Genomic DNA, 23,947 nt, shown 5'->3' on the forward strand with positions numbered 1-23,947 from the left:
TTCTTCTCTAAACTGGTTATTCTAGTTAGCAATTCCTCTAACCTTTTTTCAAGGTTCTTAGCTTCCTTTCATTGGGTTAGAACATGCTCCTTTAGCTCGGAGTAGTTTGTTTTTACCCACCTTCTCAAGCCTACTTCTGTCAATTCGTCAAACTCATTCTCCGTCCAGTTTTGTTCCCTTGCTTGCGAGGACTTATGATCCTTTGGAGAAGAGGCATTCTGGTTTTTGGAATTTTTAGTTTTTTTATGCTGCTTTTTCCTCATTTTCATGGATTTATCTACCTTTGGTCTTTGATGTTGGTGACCTTCAGATGGGGTTTTTGTGTGGACGTCGATTTTGTTGATGTTGATGCTATCCCTTTTTTTGTGTTAGTTTTCCTTCTACCAGTCAGGTCCCTCAGCTGCAAGTCTGCTGGAGTTTGCTGGAGGTCCACTCCTGACCCTGTTTGCCTGGGTATCACCAGTGGAGGCTGCAGAATAGCAAAGATTGCTGCCTGTTCCTTCCTCCAGAAGCTTCATCCCAGAGGGGCACACTCCAGATGCCAGCTAGAGCTCTTCTGTATGAGGTGTTCTGTCGACCCTGCTAGGAGATGTCTCCCAGTCAGGAGGCATGGGGGTCCGGGACCCACTTGAGGAGGCAGTCTGTCTCTTAGCAGAGCTACAGCACTGTGCTAGGAGATCTGCTGCTCTCCTCAGAGCTGGCAGGCAGGAACGTTTAAGTCTGCTGAAGCTGTCCCCGCAGCCGCCCCTTCCCCTAGATGTTCTGTCCCAGGGAGATGGGAGTTTTATCTGTAAGCCCCTTACTTGGGCTGCTGCCTTTCTTTCAGAGATGCCCTGCCCAGAGAGGAGGAATCTGGAGAGGCGGTCTGGCTACAGTGGCTTTGTGGTGCTGCAATAGGCTCCACCCAGTTTGAACTTCCCAGTGGCTTTGTTTTCACTGTGAGGGGAAAACTGCCTACTCAAGCCTCAGTAATGGTGGACGCCCCTTCCCCCACCAAGCTCGAGCATACCAGGTCAACTTCAGACTGCTGTGCTGGCAGCAAGAATTTCAAGCCAGTGGATCTTAGCTTGCTGGGATCTGTGGGAGTGGGATCTGCTGAGCTAGATCCCTTGGCTCCCTGGCTTCAGCCCCCTTTCCAGAGAGTGAACAGTTCTTACTGGCATTCCAGGAGCCACTGGGGTATGGGGAAAAAAAAAAAAAAAAAAAAAAAAAAAAAACTCCTGCAGCTAGCTCAGTTTCTGCCCAAACGGCCACCTAGTTTTGTGCTTGAAACCCAGGGCCCTGGTGGTATAGACACCCAAGGGAATCTCCTGGTCTGAAGGTTGTGAAGACCATGGGAAAAGCATAGTATCTAGCCTGGAGTGCACCATTGCTCATGGCACAGTCCGTCACGGCTTTCCTTGGCTAAGGGAGGGAGTTCCCTGACCCCTTGCACTTTCCGGATGAGGTGACTCCCCACCCTGCTTCTGCTCACCCTCCATGAGCTGCACCCACTGTCTAACCAGTCCCAGTGAGATGAGCTAGGTACCTCAGTTGGAAATGCAGAAATCACCTGCCTTCTGCGTTGATCTTGCTGGGAGCTGCAGACCAGAACTGTTCCTATTCGGCCATCTTTCCAGCCACCCTCTTCTTTTATCTTACGTGTTAATTTAATTCATTGTTGTTCATTCAGAGAATAATTCTTACCTGCTTAAGCTACTGGTTTATGTAAAGAGCAATATGATAAAATGGAAGGGCTCTGATCTGAGATCTGGGGTCCCATCTCAGTTCTGCCATGAATTAACTACAAAATTGCTGGCAAGATACTCTCCCTGGGCCTCAACTTTCCACACCTATAAAATGAAAGTGTTTGGGAAAAAGAGATTTTTCTTCGTTTTGAGATTCCAGGCTCCATGCTTCATAATTCCAGACTCTTCTTGGCCTTCACTGTCAAGTTAGGGTAACAGCTTTGGTGTAGAAGTGACCAGAGATTATATATGCCGGTTTGGGGCTCAGTATGTCAGCACATTAACCAAAGTCAATGTATGCGGCAGAGGTAATTGGTTCTTAGTTTTCTTTTCTTTTCTTTTTTGTTTTTGAGGTGGAGTCTCACTCTGTCGCCCAGGCTGGAGTGCAGTGGCACGGTCTTGGCTCACTGCAACCTCCACCTCACAGGTTCAAGCAATTCTCCTGCCTCAGCCTCCTGAGTAGCTGGGATTACAGGCGTCTGCTATCAAGCCCCCCCAATTTTTTGTATTTTTAGTAGAGTCGGGGTTTTACCATGTTGGGCAGGCGGTCTCGAACTCCTTACCTCAAGTGATAAAGTGCTGAGATAACAGGTGTGAGCCACCACACTCAGCCCTGGTTCTTAGTTTTCAATATCTCAGAAAGCTAATCAAAGATCTTAATCTCATTTAAATCTCTTGATTTTATACACAGTAATAACCGTGAACACATGGTGAAATTCGGCTCATCTAACTCAGAAACTTCATTTCAGGACAATATTCCAAACTCCTTTCCCATCTAGGCACTTTTCAGTAGCAGATATGTGGCACACCTGACTCCCTTCACCTCCCTCTTAGTGAAGGTTTAGGGATTAGAGATGTCCTCAGAGCCAGAACTCATGGCCTAAATCACTAGTCCTTGCATTACTACAAACTCACCTTGAGTATAAAAGATCAATTCTCCTTATGCCCATTGTGATGCTGGAAACATTACTTCTCTCCTCAGTTGCTGTTTTTCACTTAGCATCTCATTTTGAAAATCTTTGTTTCTCTGTGGCCACTATGACATTTGCTTCACTGAGCCTTCTGGCTTTAATTTTTGTCCCCTCAATCAGTTCCAAACAGCCCTACTGAAGTAGTCCCAGAAACTCGCATTGCAATTCCACTCTTTAATGATTTCTCATCTAAATATTAATTACCATCCAACATTCCTGCATTTGTGGTCATCTTGTCAGCACATCTTGCTGACCTAAATGAAGAAGTTCCTATTCCATTTACTCCAGATTATCCATATAATCTTCTTGAAAGCTATTCTTGGGATGTGCTAAGGAAAGTACTTGACTTTTGGTGCCTGATGATGTAGGGTTTAAGTGCTGGCTGCACCACTTACTTAGGAAATTTCAGAAAGGTATTAAATTCTTATAAATGGGAATAATGCCTACTTTATAAGGTGTTTCAAAAATTCAGTGATAATGTATGTGATATTCACAGCACAAGGTCAGTCTGTTAAGAAGGACCCTGCCGGTGGTGACTATGAAGATGATGATAAGTACCCATGGGATGCCATGAACAGAGATCACCTTTGCTGACCTCAGCCACCAAACGCCGGTCCTTCCAGCTTTCCTGGATCCTGTGCTTTTTTCTGGGATAATATGTAGTTCTCTATGTGGCTTGAGAACAAAACACTCTTTCAAATGGTTGAAGTATCTTTATTATATACATGGTCTGTACTTTATCATACTAATTTTCATTTTTTCAAGACAGGGTCTTGCTCTGTTGTCCAGGCTGGAGTGCAGTGGCATAATCACAGCTCACTGCAGCCTTGAACTCCCAGGCTAAAGCAATCCTCCCACCTCAGCCTCTTGAGTAGCTGGGACCACAGGCACACACCACTGGGTAATTTTTTAAAAATCTGTAGAGGTGGGGTCTCACTATATTGCCCACGCTGGTCTCAAACTCCTGGGCTCAAATGATCCTTCTGCCTTGGCTTCCAATGTGTTGAGATTACAGATGTAAGCCACCTTGCCCAGCCCTAAATTTTTTTTTCTTATGGTAAAATACACAAAAATGTACCATCCTAACCATGTTTAAGTGTGCAATTCAGTGGTGTGAAGTACATTCACATTGTTACGTAGCCATCACCACTATCCATCCCCTGAACTTTAAAAAAATCATCCCAACAGAAAGTCTATACCCATTAAACATTAACTCTCTATTCCCCGCTACCCCCAGCCCCTGGAAACTACTTTCTGTCTCTATGAATTTGCCTATTCTAGGTTCCTCACATAAGCGGAATCATATTTGTCCTTCTGTGACTGGCTTATTTCACCTAGTATAATGTCCTTCCTCAAGGTTCATCTATGTTGTAGCATATATAAGAATTGCACTTCTTTTTTTTTTTTCTTTTTCTTTTTTTTTTTTTTTTGAGATGGGAGTCTCACTCTGTCACCAGGCTGGAATACAGTAGCACGATCTTGGCTCACTGCAAGCTCTGCCTCCCAGGTGTTAAGCAACTCTCCTGCCTCAGCCTCCTCAGCAGCTGGGACTACAGGTGTGCACCACCATGCCCAGCTAAGTTTTGTATTTTTAGTAGAGGCAGGGTTTCACCATATTGGCCAGGCTGGTCTTGAACTACTGACCTCATAATCCACCCACCTCGGCCTCCCAAAGTGTTGGGATTACAGGCGTGAGCCACTGTGCCCAGCCAAGAATTGCACTTCTTTTTAAGGCTGAATCATAGTCCATTGTAAATATATCTCATTTTGTTTATCCATTCATCCATGGATGACATTTGGGTTGTTTCCACATTTTGGCTAGTATGACTTTATCCTATTGTACGTTCTGCAGCAATTTACATCTTTATTTTCAGAACTATGATGTTTCCTCATACTGATAATATTAGGAAGAGAGTCATGAAAGACTTTTTTCATTTTTTGGCCATTTATTTTTTTTTTTGGGGGGGGGGCAGCCACAAAGACTGGGATTTCTAATTCTATGCTATGATAAGTGGACAATTTAAGCCATTTTTAATTTTTTTTCTTAAATTAAGCCATTTATCTTTTTCTCCATTTCCTTTTCCAAAAAAAATGTATTTTTCTAAAATATGATCATGTCAGTTTGGTCTATTTTATATGTGTTAAGGAGAGCAATAACAGACAAAAGAATAACCTAACAATTAGGTATTCAGTTAAAAAAAAAATGTCGGCCGGGCACAGTGGCTCATGCTTGTAATCTCAGCGCTTTGGGAGGCTGAGGCGGGTGGATCACCTGAGGTCAGTAGTTCAAGACCAGCCTGGCCAACATGGTGAGACCCCATCTCTATTAAAAATACAAAAAATTAGCCAGGCATGGTGGCAGATGCCTGTAATCCCAGTTACTCCAGAGGCTGAGGCAGGAGAATCACTTGAACCCAGGAGGCGGAGGTTGTGGTGAGCTGAAATAGTGCCACTTCACTCCAGCCTGGGCTAGAGTGAGACTCCGTCTCAAAATAAAACCAAAAAAAAGTAGAGGATGGGGCAATAGATAGCCTACCACTTCTTGAACCAAGTTGTGAATTGTTTAAGAAATAGCTAATAGGCTGGGCCTGGCGGCTCACACCTATAATCCCAGCACTTTGGGATGCCAAGGCAGGCGGATCACCTGAGGTCAGGAGTTGGAGACCAGTGTGGCCAACATAGTGAGACCCTGCCTCTACTAAAAATACAGAAATTAGCTGGGCATGGTCGTACATGCCTGTAATCCCAGCTACTTGGGAGGTTGAGGTAGGAGAATCACTGGAAACCAGGAGGCAGATATTGCAGTGAGCCGAGATCATGCCATTGCACTCCAGCCTGGAGACACAGATGAGACTCTGTCTCAGAAAAAAAAAAAAAAGAAAAGAAAAAGAAAGAAAGAAAGAGTATGGTATAAGGAGGCCAGAATATTACTTTTATTATGAACAAAGCTGATTTGGGAGAATGCAGTTTATTTCTACTTACAGGCAGACGGCCATCTTAATTCTACACCCCAGAATTAAACAGGTCTCCCAGCCACTCACAGACAGGTCTCCTGCAGGGAAGGAAAAATTATCAACTGACATATAGTCTGATTAAATGCTTGTCTTTTATACCTGCTATTGTTTGAGTGTGTCTCCTCCAAAATTTAGGTATTGCTAAAGTGATTTATGGTATTAAGAGGTGGGGCCTTTAAAAGGTGATCGGGCCACAAGGGCTCCTATCTTGTGAATGGGATTAGATGTCCTTATAAAAGGGCTTGAAAGAGGGAGTTCATCCCCTTTTGTCCTTCTGCCTTCTAGCATATGAGCACACAGCATTCTTCCCCTACTCCTCAAGATGCAACAGTCAAGCCGCCATCTTGGAAGTAAAAAGACCAGATCCTCACCAGATAACTGAACCTGCCAGTGCCTTCATCTTGGACTTTCTGACTTCCAGACCTGTGAGGAAACAAATTCCTGTTCTTTATAAATTACCCAGTCTCTGGTATTCTGGTATAACAGCTTAAAACAGACTAACTCAATGCCCTCAACCCACCTCTCTGCCTTGGCACCCATCACACTGTATAGCAATGAATCTTGGCCCGTCTCTTCCCTATGAGCATGTTGCCTTCATCCATTCTTCCAATCACTCAACTGGTTTTATTGAGTTCCTATTTTGGGCCTAGCAATAGCTAGGTCTTACATTCAGGACCTCAAGAAAGGACAGAAACTGACATAACCCCTACCCTTAAGGAGATCAGCACAGAAAATATCATAAAGGAGACGAGTGCGGCATTAGACAATAAGAAGGGCAGAGTGACTTAACAAAGCAGGAGGAGAAGGTTTCTTGGGAAGTCACATTTTTTATGACACCTCAAGGTCAAGGAGTACTTCAGTATACTATACTCTGGTGTCTAGTAAAGGCAAAGTATGTAACAGAGCTCAGTAAATGCTTAACAAATTAATGAATGAGTGATACATGTGAAAACACTTCATAAGCAAAGTACCACACAGGTGTTAACCATTATCATATAGTTAATATGGAGAGATCTACTTTTATTCAGTTCTCTGGAACACTCAAAAAGATATTACAGCATACAACAGAGAAAACTCATTAAGGATGTCTACTCATTTAGACATACCCAGAGTCCTGTCTTCCTAGGAGAGAGCTTGAAGCTATTAGGTGTAGGACTGAATACAGAGAAATTAGAGAACCAATCATCCCATTTCAATGTTTGATCAATCCCATTTTCCTCCATGCAAAAGCAAGAGTTCACAAAACTGATTTTTAAAATAGTGATAAAATGACTTTAAAGATATTGGAAAATGAGGAAATACATAATAAAGATTAAGTATTCTATTTCACTGATGGAAGGTAATGTTAACTAGATCTGAAAATGTAAAAGCAGCAAGCTGCCATTCTCAAATTGATAGTGGACAGTGAAGAAAACGGCTCATATCCATCATGGCACTGGAGTTCTGACAACCATGTGGAAAGAGACGGACAATATTTTTGAAGCACGTAGTATGTAATAATACATTACCTCACTCAATTCTAACACAAATCCTGTGGGATGGAAATTATACCCATCATTTACGAAGGAGGAAACAGGCTGAAAGATTGTTATGTTGACATGGCAGGGATTTGAACTGAAGTTTCTGACTCTAAAGCAGAGAATAGAACAGAAAAAAAGCAGATAAAAATACAGGAAGGCCACTGTAGAATGGTTTTTTTAATTTTTTTTATTTTTTATTTTTCCTGAGCCAGAGTCTTGCTCTGTCACCAGGCTGGAGTGCAGTGGCGCAATCTCAGCTCACTGCAACCTCTGCCTCCCAAGTTTGAGAGATTCTCCTCAGCCTCCCGAGTAGCTGAGACTACAGGTGTGCACCACCACGCCCAGCTAATTTTTGTATTTTTTGTATTTTTAGTAGAGAGGGGGTTTCACCATGTTGGCCAGGATGGTCTCAATCTCCTGACCTCATGATTTGCCTGTCTTGGGCTCCCAAAATGCTGGGATTACAGGTGTGAGTCACTGCTCCTGGCCAGAATTTTTTTTTTGTTTTTTGCAACCTAAGAATATTTACTTATTAAAACTATATTAATACTTTAATAAACTATACAAAAAAGGTAATGAGGCAAACATGTGCATTTATGGAACTGCAAGTCAATCAGGCCAGTTCCCTGCAGAGGGAATTCCTAGCAGGACCTAGTTCATCTGTGAGGACACAGAGCAGTCCTTGTTTAGACACAGACATTCATCTACTGCTCCAACATGGCCAGCCTTCCACTTCTTGATGGTTTCCTTCGCTATGAATGCGCATGTCCAGTTGTCTGCTTCTTAGAGTGGACGTTTACCTTCCTCATCCACCAGCCACTGGAGGAGGACTGGGGCCATGCAGATGATTGATTCTACCCATTCTTTGAGGAGGGTTTCCCGGCGGCCCTCTTCCATCATTGTATCTGGAATCAGATGAGTTTCCATAGCTTCTTTTTTTCACATCTTGCTGAAGCAGAGTTTTGAAAAACAAAACCTCAAACTCGGCTATTCCCCAGAAGAAATCTGTTATCAAAGATAATCTCCATGGAGACTGACTCTGGCTGTCCAACACTTGTCCGTTTGAGATGTAAACCATCTTGCCCCACTTCCCCGCTTCGGAGTGGTGTAGAATTGTTAAGAATTCAGGAGCTAGCAAGCAAAGACACACTCAGAGCGTTTCTCTTTGCTTCCTTGCCCTCTGAACTGTTCAATAAATAGTGAAGAACACAAAGCTAACTTCGGTATTTATCTGGGATCTGCTGTTGCTCTCCAATTTAAAAGCAAGACAGGAACATTAAATTTGTCACAGTTTAAATTGGTAAAGGTAGACCTCTATCAGATACAGGTGCTTCCTTACTTACGATGCATTTATTGGGAAGGGAAAACATCCTAAGTCCTTTTAATACACCTAACCTACTGAACATCAGAGCTTAGCCTAGCCTACCTTAAACACACTCAGAACACTTACATCAGCCTGCAGTTGGGCAAAGTCATCTAATACAAATCCTGTTTTATTAGAAAGTGTTGAATAGCTCATGTAATTTATGGGAACAACATTCTGAACATGAAAAACAGAATAGTTGTATGGAGACTTGAAGTACGGTTTCTACTGAATGTGCATCACCTTTGGAACTATTATAATGTTGAAAACTTTTAAGTCAAAGCATCGTAAGCCCCCGACTGTCTGTATATGAAACGCTCCCTAAGGGGCACTATGTCAGATACCATGCCTAAGTGTTTTCTAACTTTCTGTACTACATTCAAAAGGAGCATCTTCATAAAGATGTTACTGAAATCGTGGAAAATATTAGTCCTTCCTTTCTTTTGCAGCTAACAGGATTTTTGAAAGAAGCTCTAAACCACAAGCATGTTCTAGCAACTGTTTGTTCTTCCAAGTATGAGCTACTTCCTTCCTCTGCCATCATCGCTCATATTCTAGTTTGAGGAAATATTAAGAAGCACAGTAAATCAGTCTGTTTTCAGAAACTGCTTAGTCCTTGAATTAATGTATCTTCTAAAGCTCCTTAAGATTTGGTCACTTAGAATAAAGTCTGTTCAATTTGTAGCCAATTTGCATACATGTATAAATGCATGAATTTTAAAAGCACCTTTAGGATTAAGAGAGATTTGTTGTCTCTATTTACATAATTTAAACCTGATTACTTAAGCAAGTTTTACAGCAATTTTAAGAATAGTAATGAGACAAGAATCTTAAGATAATACATTCTTGCCAGGCACTGTGGCTGATGCCTGCAATCTCAGGACTTTGGGAGGCCAAGACGGGCGTTATCACTTGAGGTCAGGAGTTCGAGACCAGCCTGGCCAACATGGTGAAACCCTGTCTGCACTAAAAATATAGAAATTAGCCGGGCGTGGTGGCAGGTGCCTGTAATCCCAGCTACTTGAGAGGCTGAGGCAGGAGAATCGCCGGAACCCAGGAGGCAGAGGTTGTAGTGAGCTGAGATTGCAGACTACACTCCAGCGTGGGCCACAGAGTGAGACTCCTTCTTGCAAAAAAAAAAAAGATAATACATTCTTTAGAACCAAGAATCTAAGGCCAATGCATTCTTTAGAACCAAATGTGTAAATGGTCAAACAAAGGATGTTTTTAAGAACATGGTCCCAACTGTGGCAGTATCATCATCTTTCAAAGCTATCTGCAAAAAAGGGACAATGTCATCATTGGCTAGTGAAAATTAGAAAAATTTAAGGAATTCTCAGCAAATGTCGTATCTTTTAAAATACCAATGACCATCCCCTAACAGGGTAAATGCACCTGTCTTTTCTAAAAATAAAGCAAAACCAAAACAAAATTCTACAGAAAGATATTATAAAATCAAGGATTAAATTTAGATTGATTAATAAGTGATTGAGGTTACAAGTAATACTACCTCCAGTATTTTAATTTTTATTTATTTCTTTCTCACTCTGTTGCCCAGGTTGGAGTACAGTGGTGTGATCTCAGCTCACTGCAACCTCCACCTACTGAGTTCAAGTGATTCTCCTGCCTCACCCTCTCGAGTAGCTGGGACTACAGATGCCTGCCCTCATGCCCAGCTAATTTTCGTATTTTTACTAGAGACAGAGTTTCACTATGTTGGCCAGGCTGGTCTCGAACTCCTGGCCTCAAGTGATCTGCCTGCCTTGGCCTCCCAAAGTGCTGGGATTACAGGCATGAGCCACTGCGGCTGGCCTACCTCCAGGATTTTTAATTTCTCAGCAGGGATAATATGACATTAAAAACAAGCTTATATTTTATTAATAAGGAGAACATAGGCCGGGCACGGTGGCTCAAGCCTATAATCCCAGCACTTTGGGAGGCCGAGACAGGCGGATCACGAGGTCAGGAGATCGAGACCATCCTGGCTAACCCGGTGAAACCCCGTCTCTACTAAAAATATACAAAAAACTAGCCAGGCGAGGTGGCGGGCGCCTGTAGTCCCACCTACTTGGGAGGCTGAGGCAGGAGAATGGCGTAAACCCGGGAGGCGGAGCTTGCAGTGAGCTGACATCCGGCCACTGCACTCCAGCCTGGGCGACAGAGTGAGACTCTGTCTCAAAAAAAAAAAAAAAAAAAAGAGATTTATTCACAACTAATTTCTGATTCAAAACACTTCCAAGCATATAACAAATGCTATTCTTAAAGGAGGGATTCCCTATTTGATTGTCTCAGTTTATTAGAATATGGATGGTCTTTTCATTCTAGATAACATGCCCTTTGTTTGCTTGTTTTTGTATAGGAGTTATCTTGGAATCTGATAATTCTGAGACTCTACTGATGGCTAAGCACTACATATCTTCATTATGTGCCCATTTCCATTCATTCCTTAAAATATTATGAAACACTGTTACATACAAAATATGTATAATGTATAATATGCATAACATATATTGTAGTATAATTATATTCATCATATAATAACATAAAAGCATGATGAAATGACCACCTGCAAAACTGTCATTCAACTTGAGAAACAGAATCATAGTACTATTGAAGCTCCTGTGTGTCCCTCCTCAATCACTGTGTTATATTGATCATTCCTGTGCTTTTCTTTATAGTTTTATCACATTTATAGCTAAGAAAGTGTATTCATAATTTGACTTTTGAATTTTATAAAATACTATTATATTGCATGCATTCTGCTGCAACTTACTTTTTCACTCAGCATTGTTTCTGAAATTCATGTATGATGATGTGTATAGCTCTATTTCAATCATTTTCACTTCCATATAGTGTTCCATTGCATGGATAAACAACAAACTATTATCAGTTCTCCAGGTCTTGGGCACATTCTCCCTTGATTTGTACTGTTTTGATCATTTCTGTACTTGCTTCCCAGCCATTATCTGCAAGAGGTTTTTTTTTGGGGTATGTTCTCCAGGAACAGGATTGATTGTTCATAAATTATGTAATTACACATATATATATAAATATATAATACATACACATAATTATATATATTCATATACTTGTTTAATATGAATATGAAATAAATGTTATATAATTATTATATAGAACATATACTATAAATGTAACTGTGTAATTCCAAAAAGGGGTTGCCAATTTACACTGCCACCAACAGTGTAAAAGTGATATCACCTAACTTAATTTTTTGACCATCTAAGGGGTATACAAATGGTTTCAATATGGTTTTAATTTGCATTTCCCTGAGCATTCTTTTATATCTTTATTAGCCACTGATATTTTTTCTTCTATGAAATGTATGAAATGCTATGGAATTTGCCCACTATGTTTTTGGGTTGTTTGTCTTCTACTTTCTTTTTTTGTTTGTTTCTTGAGACTGAGTTTTGCTCTTGTCACCTCAGCCTCCCAAAGTGCTGGGATTACAGGTGTGAGCCACCACGCCCAGCCCTTCTACTTGATTTTTAGGAGTTTGTTTGTTTTGGACCAAAGCTTTTTAATGCACTATTTTTTTCTCCAGGCAAAGGACCTTCAGAAAAGATCCATCCATAGATTTATAAATGGTACTTTTTTTGAGATTCATTCTCCCTCTGTTGCCCAGGCTGGAGTGCAGTGGTGTGATCTTGGCTCACTGCAACCTCCACCTCCCAGGTTCAAGTGATTCTCCTGCCTCAGCCTCCTGAATAACCGGGATTACAGATGCACGGCACCATGCCTGGCTAATTTTTTGTATTTTTAGTAGAGACAGGGTTTCACCATGTTGGCTAGGCTGGTCTTGAACTCCTGACCTCAAATGATCCACCCACCTCGGCCTCCCAAAGTGCTGGGATTACAGGTGTGAGCCACTGCACCCAGCCTGCTTCAACCATTTTAAATTTTCTCATTTAAATCATAAATCCAAAGAACTGGATTTTTTTGTATGTATGGTATGAAGCAGAGAATCCATTTTCCCCCTCCATGTGGATAACCAATTGTCTTTGCACCATTTATTGAATAGCCACCCTTTTCCCATTGATCTACAATGCCAACTATCTTAGTCCATTTTCTATTGCTTGTAACAGAATACCTGAAACTGGGTAATTTATAAAGAAAAGGAATTTATTTCTTAGTTATGGAAGCTGAGATGTCAAGGTCAAGGAGCCATGTCTGGTGAGAGCCTTCTTGCTGGTGGGGACTCTCTACAAAGTTCTGAAGTAGCTGAGCATGCTCACATGCTATGCTAAAGATTCTCCCTCTTATAAAGCCACTGGTGCCCTCCCATGATAGCCCATTAATCCATTAATCCATGAGTGGATTAATCCATTGAGGGCAGAGCCCTCATGATTCAATCAACTCTTAAAGGCCCCACTTCTCAATGCTGCCACATTGGGGATGAAGGGTCAACATGAGTTTTGGAGGGCATATTCAAACCTGATATGGTCTGGCTGTGTCCCCATCCAAATCTCACCTTGAATTGTAGCTCCCATTATCTCCACATGTCATGTGAGGGACCCAGTGGAAGGTAACTGAATCAAGGGGGTGGGATTTTCCCATGCTATTCTTGTGATAGTGAATAAGACTTACGAGATCTGATGGTTTTATAAAGGGCAGTTCCCTACGCACGCTCTCTTGCCTGCTACCATGTAAGATGTGCCTTTGCTTCTCCTTCGCCTTCCACCATGATTGTGAGGCCTCCCCAGCCATGTGGAACTGTGAGTCCATTAAACCTCTTTTTCTTTATAAATTACCCAGTCTTGGATATTTCTTTATAGCAGTATGAAAAGGGACTAATACAAAACCATAGGACTGATTTTGTCACATGTCAAATTTCCATATACTAATGTTCTATTTCTGTGTTCTCTATTCTGTTCCATCAGTCCATTTAACTATCTGTGTGTATTATGTCTAATTATTATAGCTTTATAATAAGTCTTGATAGCTTACAAGTTAGGGCAACTCCCTCACCTTGTCTTCTTTTTTCAAGAGTATTTTGGCTCTTCTTGGTTCTTTGCTTCTCCCTATGATGATTTTATAATACATTTATGAAGTTCCATGACAAATCCTATTGGGGCTGGGTATGGTGGCTCACGCTTGTAATCCCAGGACTTTGGGAAGCCAAGGTGGATGGATCACCTGAGATCAGGAGTTCAAGACCAGCCTGACCAACATGGTGAAACCCTGCCTCTACTAAAAGTACAAAATTAGCCAGGCATGGTGGCATGTGTCTGTAATCCCAGCTACTTGGGAGGCTGAGGCAGGAGAATCACTTCAACTCAGGAGGCGTAGGTTGCAGTGAGATGAGCTCGTGCTACTACACTCCAGCCTGGGCAACAAGAGCAAAACGCCATCTCAAAAAAGAAAAAAAATCCTGTGAAATTTTGTATGGAACTGCATTAAATCTAGAGATTAATATGGAAAGAAGTAATATCTTCATGATATTGAGCCTGTACTCTAGAACTTATCTATCCAATTAAATCTCTTTTGAGATAGAGTCTTCCTGTCACCCAGGCTGCAGCGCAGTGGCATAATCTCAGCTCACTGCAACCTCAACCTCCCAGGTTCATGTGATCCTCCCACCTCAGCCTCTCAAGTAGCTGGGACTACAGGCGTGTGCCACCACACCCAACTAACTTTTGTATTTTTAGTAGAGATGGGGTTTTGCCATGTTAACCAGTCTGGTCTTTAACTCCTGACCTCAGGTGATCTGCTGGCCTTGGCTTCCCAAAGTGCTGGGATTACAGGCATGAGCCACCGTGCCCAGCCTAATCTCATTATTTTTATTACTAACCTATGTTTCATTAAAGTTTTAAAACTTCTTCACAATGTTCTTGTGTGTATATATATACACACATATATATACACACACACATATATACATATACATACACACACACACACACACATATCTTTTTTTTTAGACAGAGTCTTGCTCTGTCGCCAGGCTGGAGTGCAGTGGCGCCATCTTGGCTCACTGCAACCTCTGTCTCCTGGGTTCAAGCGATTCCCCTGCCTCAGCCTTCCGAGTAGCTGGGACTACAGGCACATGCCACCATCCCTGGCTAATTTTTTGTATTTTAGTAGAGACAGGGTTTCACCATGTTGGCCAGGATGGTCTCAATCTCTTGCCCTCATGATCCACCCACCTCGGCCTCCCAAAGTGCTGGGATTACAGGTGTGAGCCACTGCACCCAGCCTGTTCTTGCATATATTTTATTAAGATTTTATTTATTTATATTTTTGATGCTACTGTAAATGTTAACTTTTTATAAATTATATTTTTACCTGTTTGTTGCTGGCATATAGAAATGCAACTGTAGAAATGCCAAATAAATGGTTAATTCTTATGAGTTAGTCATAGATACTCTTTTGTTTTCTATGTAATCTAGTCTCTAATCAGGTTTGTCTCTTCCTTTATTAGCTATCTACTGGTGCATAATGAATTACCTCACACTTAGTGGCTTAAAACATGTACTTACTATCTCATAGTTTCTGTTGGTCTCCTGCTCAGGGTCTCACAAGGCTGTAATCAAGGTGACAGCCAGTCTGTGGTCCTTTTTAAAACTTAGTGTCCTCTTCTAAGTTCAGATGGTTGTTGGCAGGATTCAGCTGAGGCTGTAGGATGGGGTCCCTGTCTTGTTCTGGCTATCAGCTGGGGGTTTCCATCAGCTCCTAGTGGTCCCCAAGGTTTCTTGCCAGGTGGCTCATTCACAGGCCTTCTTACAACATGATAGTGCACTCTGGTCCGCTAACAAGGAATCTTCTGTAACATCACATAATTGCAAGAGTAATTATTCCGTTACTTTTGCCATATAACATGAACCCGTCAAAGCAGTGACTATCCCCATTGCCTTAGCCATATTCTGTCGTTGGAAGCAAGTCTCAGGTCTCATCCACACTCAAAGAGAGGTTGTGATTTACTTGGCATTACTATAGGGTGGATTTCCAATCCTAATCACTTTTTTTCCTGCTACTCTGCATACGCTAGGCCCCCAGCACAATGTTGAAATCATGATAGTGATTATCTCGCTCTTGTTTATAATCTTAAAGGAAATCATTTAGTAATTCAGCATAAAGTAAGATACGTGCTGTAGGCTTTTTGTAAATGTCACTTATTAAGTTAAAAGAGTTCTCTACTCCAAGCTTTCTAAAATTTATTTTAAAAAAAATTACAAATGGCTGCCAAGGTTTACCAAACCTTTTTTCCTGCATCTTTTGAGATCTGATCTTTTTCCTCCATTGTTAAACCACCCTGACATTCTGGAACAAACTCAGCTTGATAATGATTTCTAGTTATTGCTGAATTTGCTTTACTATCTTGCTTTGGAGTTTTCAAATTTGTCTTCATGATTGAGATTAATTGGGGAGTGCTTCCTCTTTTCCTATGTTCTGGAATAATTTACATAAAATTGGAATTATTTTTTTCCTGAATGTTCAGTAGAACGTTCCTGAAAACCTCTCTGGGTTTAGTGTTTGTGTTCTGGGAAGATTTTAAAATATCAATCAAATTTCTTTAATGATTATTCCAGTTTTCCTTTAAAATTATTTTGATAACATAGTTTTGAGTAATTGGTCCATGAAATTTTGAAATTTGTTGCCATGAAATTATTCATAATAGCTTCTTGAAAAATAAATATCTTAATTTTTACAACATGAATAGTTTAAAAATATGTATTTCTTCAGCTATGGGGTCTTGCTCTGTCACTCAGGATGGAGTATAGTGGCATGATCATAGCTCATGCAGCCTCCAACTCCTGGGCTTAGTTAGGCAATCCTCCCATTTCCCTCCCAAGTCACAGCGATTACAGATGTGAGCAACTGCACCCAGCTTTTTAAAAAAATAAATCTGGACAGAAATGTATTCTTTTTTAAAAAATGAATCCGTGTTTGACTTTATGGATCCTATTATACTAATTATACTATTTCTATTAACTTCTGCCTTTACCTTATACATTTCATTCTATTTCCCTTTAAGATTTATTCTTATTAAATCTCCTAATCACCTCATCTCCATTTTCTCTATTTACATTGTGTTAATAATATTCCGGTTGTAATGTGAAGCTAGTAGGATGTTCCTTTTTGGAGGGTAATGGGGGTTCATCCTGGCATCATAAAAGTGTAAAAATCAAAACCAAATAAGCATATGTTTCATGTAGGCCAGGCATGGTGGCTCACACCTGTAATCCCAACACTTTGTGGGGCTGAGCAGGAGGATAGCTTGAACACAGGAGTTCAAGGCCAGCCTGGACAACATGGTGAGACCCTGTCTCTACAAATGAAAACATTAGCTACGCATGGTGGTGTGAGCCAGTGGTCCCAGCTACATGGGAGGCTGCAGTGGGAGGATCACTTGAGCCCAGGTCAAGGCAGCAGTGAGCCATGTGCCGCACTCCAGCCTGGGCGAGACTCTGTCTCAAACAACAACAACAAAACAGATAGGAAAAAAAAAAAAAAAACCACTTGTTCCTTTTCTCGTATCTTAAGATTATAACCTTACTTCACTGATTTTCATTCTGTTTTTCTTTTTTTGGAGATGGAGTCTCACTCTGTTGCCCAGGCTGGAGTGCAGTGGCATGATCTTGGCTCACTGCAACCTCCACCTCCCAGGTTGAAGTGATTGTCCTGCCTCAGCCTCCCAAGTAGCTGGGACTATAGGCATGTGCCACCACGCCCAGGTAATTTTTGTATTTTTTGGTAGAGACAAAGTTTCACCATGTTGACCAGGCTGGTCTCGAACTCCTGACTTCAGGTGATCTGCCTGCCTCGGCCTCCCAAAGTACTGGGATTACAGGCGTGAGCCACTGCACCTGGCCTGAACATTTTTTTCCTTGGCCTATGAGTAAGTTAAAAGGGTTTCAAAATTTCTGAACATATGGAGTTTTTCTGGTTAGCATTCAGTTACTGGTCTCTAACTTAATTGCAATGTAGTTGGAAAACATGTTCTACATTCCACTGAAATGTGTTTAGGTGTGCTTTATGGCTAAGTTTATGATTGATTTATAAATGTATGTGCTTGAAATAAATGTATCTGCAGCTATTTAGATCACTGTGTAATGATCTAAAAATTTCCATTAGGTCAAGATAATTAGGTATAGCAAAGCTTCTGTTTGTCTGCTGAGTTCATCAATTATTACATTAAAATATTTCATCATAATAGTAGATTTGTATTTCTATCAGCTTTTGCCTTGTATATTTTGAATACGTGTTATTAGGTACATACAACTTTGTATTTTTCTGATAAATAGAATTTTTTTAAGTCTCTAATGTCTTTTCAGACTATTTTTTTCCTGATATTAATATAGCTATACCAGTTTTCTTTAAACAGTTGTCTGGTATATTTTTCCTTTTTACTTTCAACCTTTCTGTGTTCTTGCTTTATATGTACCTCTAGTAAATAGTGTCATCACCTGACATTTAAAAAAATCCGGCCAGGCACAGTGGCTCACACCTGTAATCCCAGCACTTTGGGAGGTGGAGGCGGGTGGATTACTGGAGGTCAGGAGTTCATGATTAGCCTGGCCAACATGGTGAAACCCCGTCTCTACTAAAAAAAAAAAAATAGCCAGGCGTGGTGGCGTGTGCCTGTAATCCCAGCTACCTGGGAGGCTGAGGCAGACGATTTGCTTGAACCCGGGAGGCAGAGGTTGTGGTGAGCAGAGATTGCGCCATTGCACTCTGGCCTGGGCAAAAAGAGCGGAAGCTGTCTCAAAAAATAAATAAATAAATAATCCACTTGGACATATTCTACTGTCATATATTTTAATTAATCCCATATGGTATGACTGTTTTATTAGTGCTTAGAATTAACATATATATTCACTACTGTTTTTTTTTTTCTTAATAGCAGACAGCTTATTGAAGGGCAATAGAGAGCAGAGAGTTTATAGAGAAGACATTACACTCTGAACAATGAGACAGAGCAGGCTGCTGAAAGAGAGTGAGCCAGCAGCGTATTCACTACTTTATTCATCCACCATTTCTTCTTGCATCTCAGGCCTTAAATTTAAAATCACTTCTCTTCTGCCTGAGGTGCAACTTTAGGAGTCTTTTAACAAGAGTCTGCTGGTAGCCAACTGTTTTTGTTTGACAAATGCATTTAGCCCTCATTTCTGAAAGACATTCCAAATATATCAATAACTGTGATAAATATAAACAAACTAAACACCCAAATAAAAATAAAATAAAAAATTTTCAGTGTCCCATGTGTACTGGAAAAAAAAAAGTATTGGAAGCAGTTTCTATACATGACCAACAGATTGTTGGTTTTTTCTTTTTCTTTTTTGAGACAGAGTCTCACTCTGTCACCCAGGCTGGAGTACAGTGGGGCGATCTTGGCTCACTGCAACCTCCGCCTCCTGGGTTCAAGCAATTCTCATGCCTCAGCCTCCCAAGTAGCTGGGATTACAGGCATGTACCGCCATGCCCGGCTAATTTTTATATTTTTAGTAGACATGGGGTTTCAACATGTTGGTCAGGCTGGTCTCAAATTCCTGGCCTCAAGTGATCTGCCCACCTTTGCCTCCCAAAATGCTGGGATTACAGGCATGAGCCACCACACCTGGCCAAGGGATTGTTGATTAACTGTGAATTATATCTTTCATGAATTGTAAAAAACTCTCACCCATTAACTATTTAGAGGCCGGGTGCGGTGGCTCATGCCTGTAATCCTAGCAGTTTGGGAGGCTGAGGTTGATGGATCACCTGAGGTCAGGAGTTCAAGACCAGCCTGGCCAACATGGCGAAACCCCATCTCTACTAAAAAATACAAAAATTAGCTGGGTATGGTGGCACGTGCCTGTAATCCCAGCTACTAGGGGGTGCTAAGGCAAGAGGATCGCTTGAACCTGGGAGGTAGAGGTTGCAGTGAGCTGAGATCGTGCCACTGCACTCCAGCCTGGGCAACAGAGCGAGGCTCTATCTCAATAAAAAAAATAAAAACTATTTAGAGTTAGCCTCTGACCTATTTTCTCTTTTCTTTCCTATTGGCAATATGATTGTACAAATGTTACTCTTTTACTTCCCTTTCCTATTTCTTTCCTCTTTGCTTCTCTCTGCTGCATATGGATACTTCTTTACTACTGTTTAACTCCACTAATTTTTTTTTTTTCATCCTCTCAACCCAGCTTTTCTCAACTTTGGGAAGAACTGGGAAGAGAAGGCCAAATTTTTTAATGTTTTTCAAATCTGCTTGGTCACTTTCAAAGCATCCTGCTCAATATTCATTCTATCTTACACATATTTTATATTCTGACTCTGATAAGCCCAATATTCAGAGGCTTTATGAGTCTGATTCTGTTCTCGTTTCTGTTGGTACACATTCATGGTTCTGCTTCCTTGTGTGTTTTGTCATTTGAAGCCTGTGGTTATGGTGGATTCCTTCACATGGTTCCTGTTGACCTGGAACACTATTAGCTTGGGACTGCTGTCAACTAAACCTTGTTTTGAGGTTTTTTAGAATCCTTAAACCTTAAAAAATTAGGCCAGGGACCGTGGCTCACATCTGTAATCCTAGCACTTAGGGAGGGCGAGGCAGGCAGATCACTTGAGGTCAGGAGTTCAAAACCAGCCTGGCCAACATGGTGAAACCCCGTCTCTACTGAAAATACAAAAAAATTAGCTAGGCATGGTGGTGGGCACCTGTAATACCAGCTACTTGGGAGGCTGAGGCAGGAGAATTGCTTGAACCCTGGAGGTGAACGTTGCAGTGAGCCGAGATCACACTGCTACACTCCAGCCTGGGTAACAGAGTATGACTCTGCCTCCAAAAAAAAAAAAAAAAATTTTTTTTTTAATTTAAAAAACACTTTCTTGAGACAGAGTCTTGCTCTATCACTCAGGCTAGACTGCAGTGGTGCAATCAGGGCTCACTGAAGCCTTAACTCCCTAGGCTCAGGGGATCCTCCCACCTTAGGCCCCTGAACAGCTGTGACTACAGGTGCATGCTACCACGCCTGGCTAATTTTTAAATTTTTTGTAGAGACAGGGTCTCCTCTCCCTATGTTGCCCAGGCTGGTCTCAAACTCGTGGGTTTAAGTGATCTTCCTGCCTCAGCCTCTCAAAGTGCTGGGATTATACGCATGAGCCACTGTGCCCGGCCCTCAATCCTTTGAATTGTATGAAAGTTGAGTCACACTGCTCAGCAGCATACTGGAAAAGAAATAATTCTAACTTTGGCATGAAGACCTAAAGTACTGGAATGGATTAGAATAAGCCCTTTATTTCTACAAGATTAATTTCTCTATAGTGATCCAGACTTAGGTGAGGGTAGTTAATTTAGTGTAAAATATAAGTATGTACAAATGTAAACAAATAAAAATATGTACATACATATCTGTCTATAAATCATCTCAACTGTTATAACATAGTACTGTGATATCATCCAGTAATTCTATTGTATTTCAAAGAAGTACGGTCACTGAGTGAAAAGAAAAAGGTCAGGAGGAGTTGTCTTAAATGCATTGCTAATTCTCAGATATTCTTTTGAACCTATGAATACTGATGATTTTTCTCCATGCAAGAATATTTTTCGGGCCGGGCGCGGTGGCTCAAGCCTGTAATCCCAGCACTTTGGGAGGCCGAGACGGGCGGATCACGAGGTCAGGAGATCGAGACCATCCTGGCTAACATGGTGAAACCCCGTCTCTATTAAGAAATACAAAAAACTAGCCGGGCGAGGTGGCGGGCGTCTGTAGTCCCAGCTACTCGGGAGGCTGAGGCCGGAGAATGGCGTGAACCCGGGAGGCGGAGCTTGCAGTGAGCTGAGATCCGGCCACTGCACTCCAGCCCGGGCGACAGAGCGAGACTCCGTCTCAAAAAAAAAAAAAAAAAAAGAATATTTTTCGGTTACCAACATATTTTTTAAAACAATGTAACATTTATACCAGCCAAATCAAATGTAATAATCAACATAACATATACAAACTCTAGTAAAATTATTTTATTTAGTTGTAATATCCATCTCTAATTATTTGAAATAAAAATTTCCATGGTCTTAATTGAACTGTATGTTACTTTCTTGCAGAATGTCCTTTTTTTCATTAAAGTAATTTCTAAACCACTCTATGTGCTCAACCTTCTGTTTAACACTAAGATACGGGTTTTTGGAAAGGCCACAAGTCACCAGCTCCATGAAGTGGCGAATTGGTCCTTGTTTTGGAAAGCTCTCCAGGTGTTTCTCCAGAAATATATGTTCATGAAATTCTGAACCATCATCATCAAAACCTAGGAAATGAGACAAAATACATTACATTATAATTTTAAATATAAAACCTACATCATAAAAATAATATTAATGAGGTAATATAATATTACGGTTTAAGGCATGAACTTTGGAGTTAGAACCTAGATTGTATTTTTTTTTTGAGATGTAGTCTTGCTCTGTTGCCCAGGATGAAGTGGAGTGGCGTGATCTCAGCTCACTGCAACCTCTGCCTTCTGGGTTTCATATGATTCTCCTGCCTCAGCCTCCCGAGTAGCTGGGACTACAAGCATGTACCACCACGCCCAGCTAATTTTTTAATTTTTAGAAGAGAGAGTGTTTCACCATGTTGGCCAGGTTGGTCTCAAACTCCTGACCTCAAGTTATCTGCCTGCCTCGGCCTCTCAAAGTGCTGGGATTACAGGCGTGAGCCACAGCGCCTGGCCTGGAGTTAGACCTAGCTTTGCCCACCAATTTAACAACAGTGACTTTGGACCAATTAATTAACTTCTCTGAGCAGCAGATTCCTCAGGCACAATACTAAGAACTAAAACAACACCTTGCTGGCATTTTTGTAAAGATCAAATAGACACAAACTATATATAAAGTTCATTTATAATGTCTAGCATGCCATAAATGTTAAAAATGTGGTGGCAAGACCAGGCGTGGTGGCTCATGCCTATAATCCCAGCACTTCAGGAGGCCAAGGCAGGTGGCTCACTCGAGGTCAGGAGTTCAAGACAAGCTTGGCCAACATGGTGAAACCCTGCCTCCACTAAAAACACCAAAAATATTAGCCAGGCGTGATGGCATGTGCCTGTAATCCCAACTACTTGGGAGGCTGAGGTATGAGAATTGTTTGAACCTGAGAGGCAAAGGTTGTAGGGAGCCAAGATTGAGCCACTACATTCCAGCCTGAACAACAGAGTAACACTCTGTCTCAAAAAACAAATAAATAAATAAATAAATAAATAAATAAATAAATAAAAATAGGATAGGAATTATTTCTAACGATTATTTTTTTCTTTCGAGATGGAGCTTCGCTCTTGTTGCCCAGGCTGGAGTGCAGTGGCACAATCTCAGCTGCCTGCAACCTCCACCTCCCAGGTTCAAGTGATCCTCCTGCCTCAGCCTCCCTAGTAGCTGTGATTACAGGCGCCCGCCACCATGCCCAGCTGATTTTTGTATTTTTAGTAGAGACAGGGTTTCACCATGTTGATCAGGCTGGCTTGAACTCCTGACCTCAGGTCATCCACCTGCCTCGGCCTCCCAAAGTGCTGGGATCACAGGTGTGAGCCACTGCACCCGGTTGCTAATGAATATTTTCATAAACAATGGCAACCATCAAGAACACTTTAAAAACATCTTAAAATATATAAATAAAACAAGATAGAATTGTGAAAAATGTTCAGGCAGCTCATAAGAAGCTAAGAGATCAGGCACTGTGGCTCACACCTATAATCCCAGTACTTTGGGAGGCTGAGGCAGGGGGATTGCTTGAGCCCAGGAGTTCAAGACCAGACTGCGAAACATGATAAAACCCTGTCTCTACAAAAAGTACAAAAAAGTAGCCAGGTGTGATGGCACATGCCTGTAGTCCCAGCTACTTGAAAGGCTGAGGTGGGAGGATCACCTGAGCCTGGGAGGTCAAGGCTGTAGTGAGCTGTGATCACACCACTGCACTCTAGCCTGGGCAACAGAGTGAGACTCTGTCTCAAAAAAAAAAAAAAAGCCAAGAAAAGACAGAGCAGGCCGAGAGTGATTGCTCACGCCTGTAATCCCAACACTTTGGGAGGCTGGGTGGTGGTGGGGGTAGGGGTCACCACCCCCCACCAGGTAGGGGGGGCGGGTCACAACGTCAGCAGTTTGAGACCAGCCTGGCCAACGTGGTGAAACCCGGTCTACTAAAAATACAAAAATTAGCTGGGCATGATGGCATGCGCCTGTAGTCCCAGCTACTCGGGAGGCTGAGGTGGGAGAACTGCTTGAACCCAGGAGGCGGAGCTTGCAGTGAGCTGAGATTGTGCCACTGCACTCCAGCCTGGACAAGAAAGTGAGACTCTGTCTAAAAAAGAAAAAAGAAAGAAAGAAAAAGAAAAAAGACAAGACAGAGGAACGAGAAATAGAGAAAACAAA

General features: G+C 41.6%; 1 protein-coding gene and 1 pseudogene across 5 annotated transcripts in view; both read right to left on the reverse strand.

Moving 5' to 3' along the window:
• Positions 1–5,611: 5,611 nt before the first annotated feature.
• Positions 5,612–23,947, reverse strand: part of MRPS31 (mitochondrial ribosomal protein S31) — a 56,506-nt gene continuing 38,170 nt past the window's right edge. For 3 of the 4 annotated variants that reach the window (XM_031655791.1, XM_031655790.1, XM_031655792.1), the window contains one exon: positions 21,530–21,834. In XM_031655791.1, the coding sequence (XP_031511651.1) occupies positions 21,605–21,834 (230 nt within the window). In that variant the 3' untranslated portion in view covers positions 21,530–21,604. Of the gene's footprint in view, positions 5,751–15,092; positions 15,377–21,529; positions 21,835–23,947 lie in introns of those variants that run through there. The other variant, XR_004178671.1, reaches the window with a different exon arrangement.
• LOC108582861 lies at positions 7,675–9,533 on the reverse strand (annotated as a pseudogene). Its single transcript, XR_001896778.3, has one exon. The product of XR_001896778.3 is annotated as a selenoprotein K pseudogene (transcript).

Source organism: Papio anubis, chromosome 15 (genome assembly GCF_008728515.1).
Source record: "Papio anubis isolate 15944 chromosome 15, Panubis1.0, whole genome shotgun sequence".
Taxonomy (NCBI): Eukaryota; Metazoa; Chordata; class Mammalia; order Primates; family Cercopithecidae; genus Papio; species Papio anubis.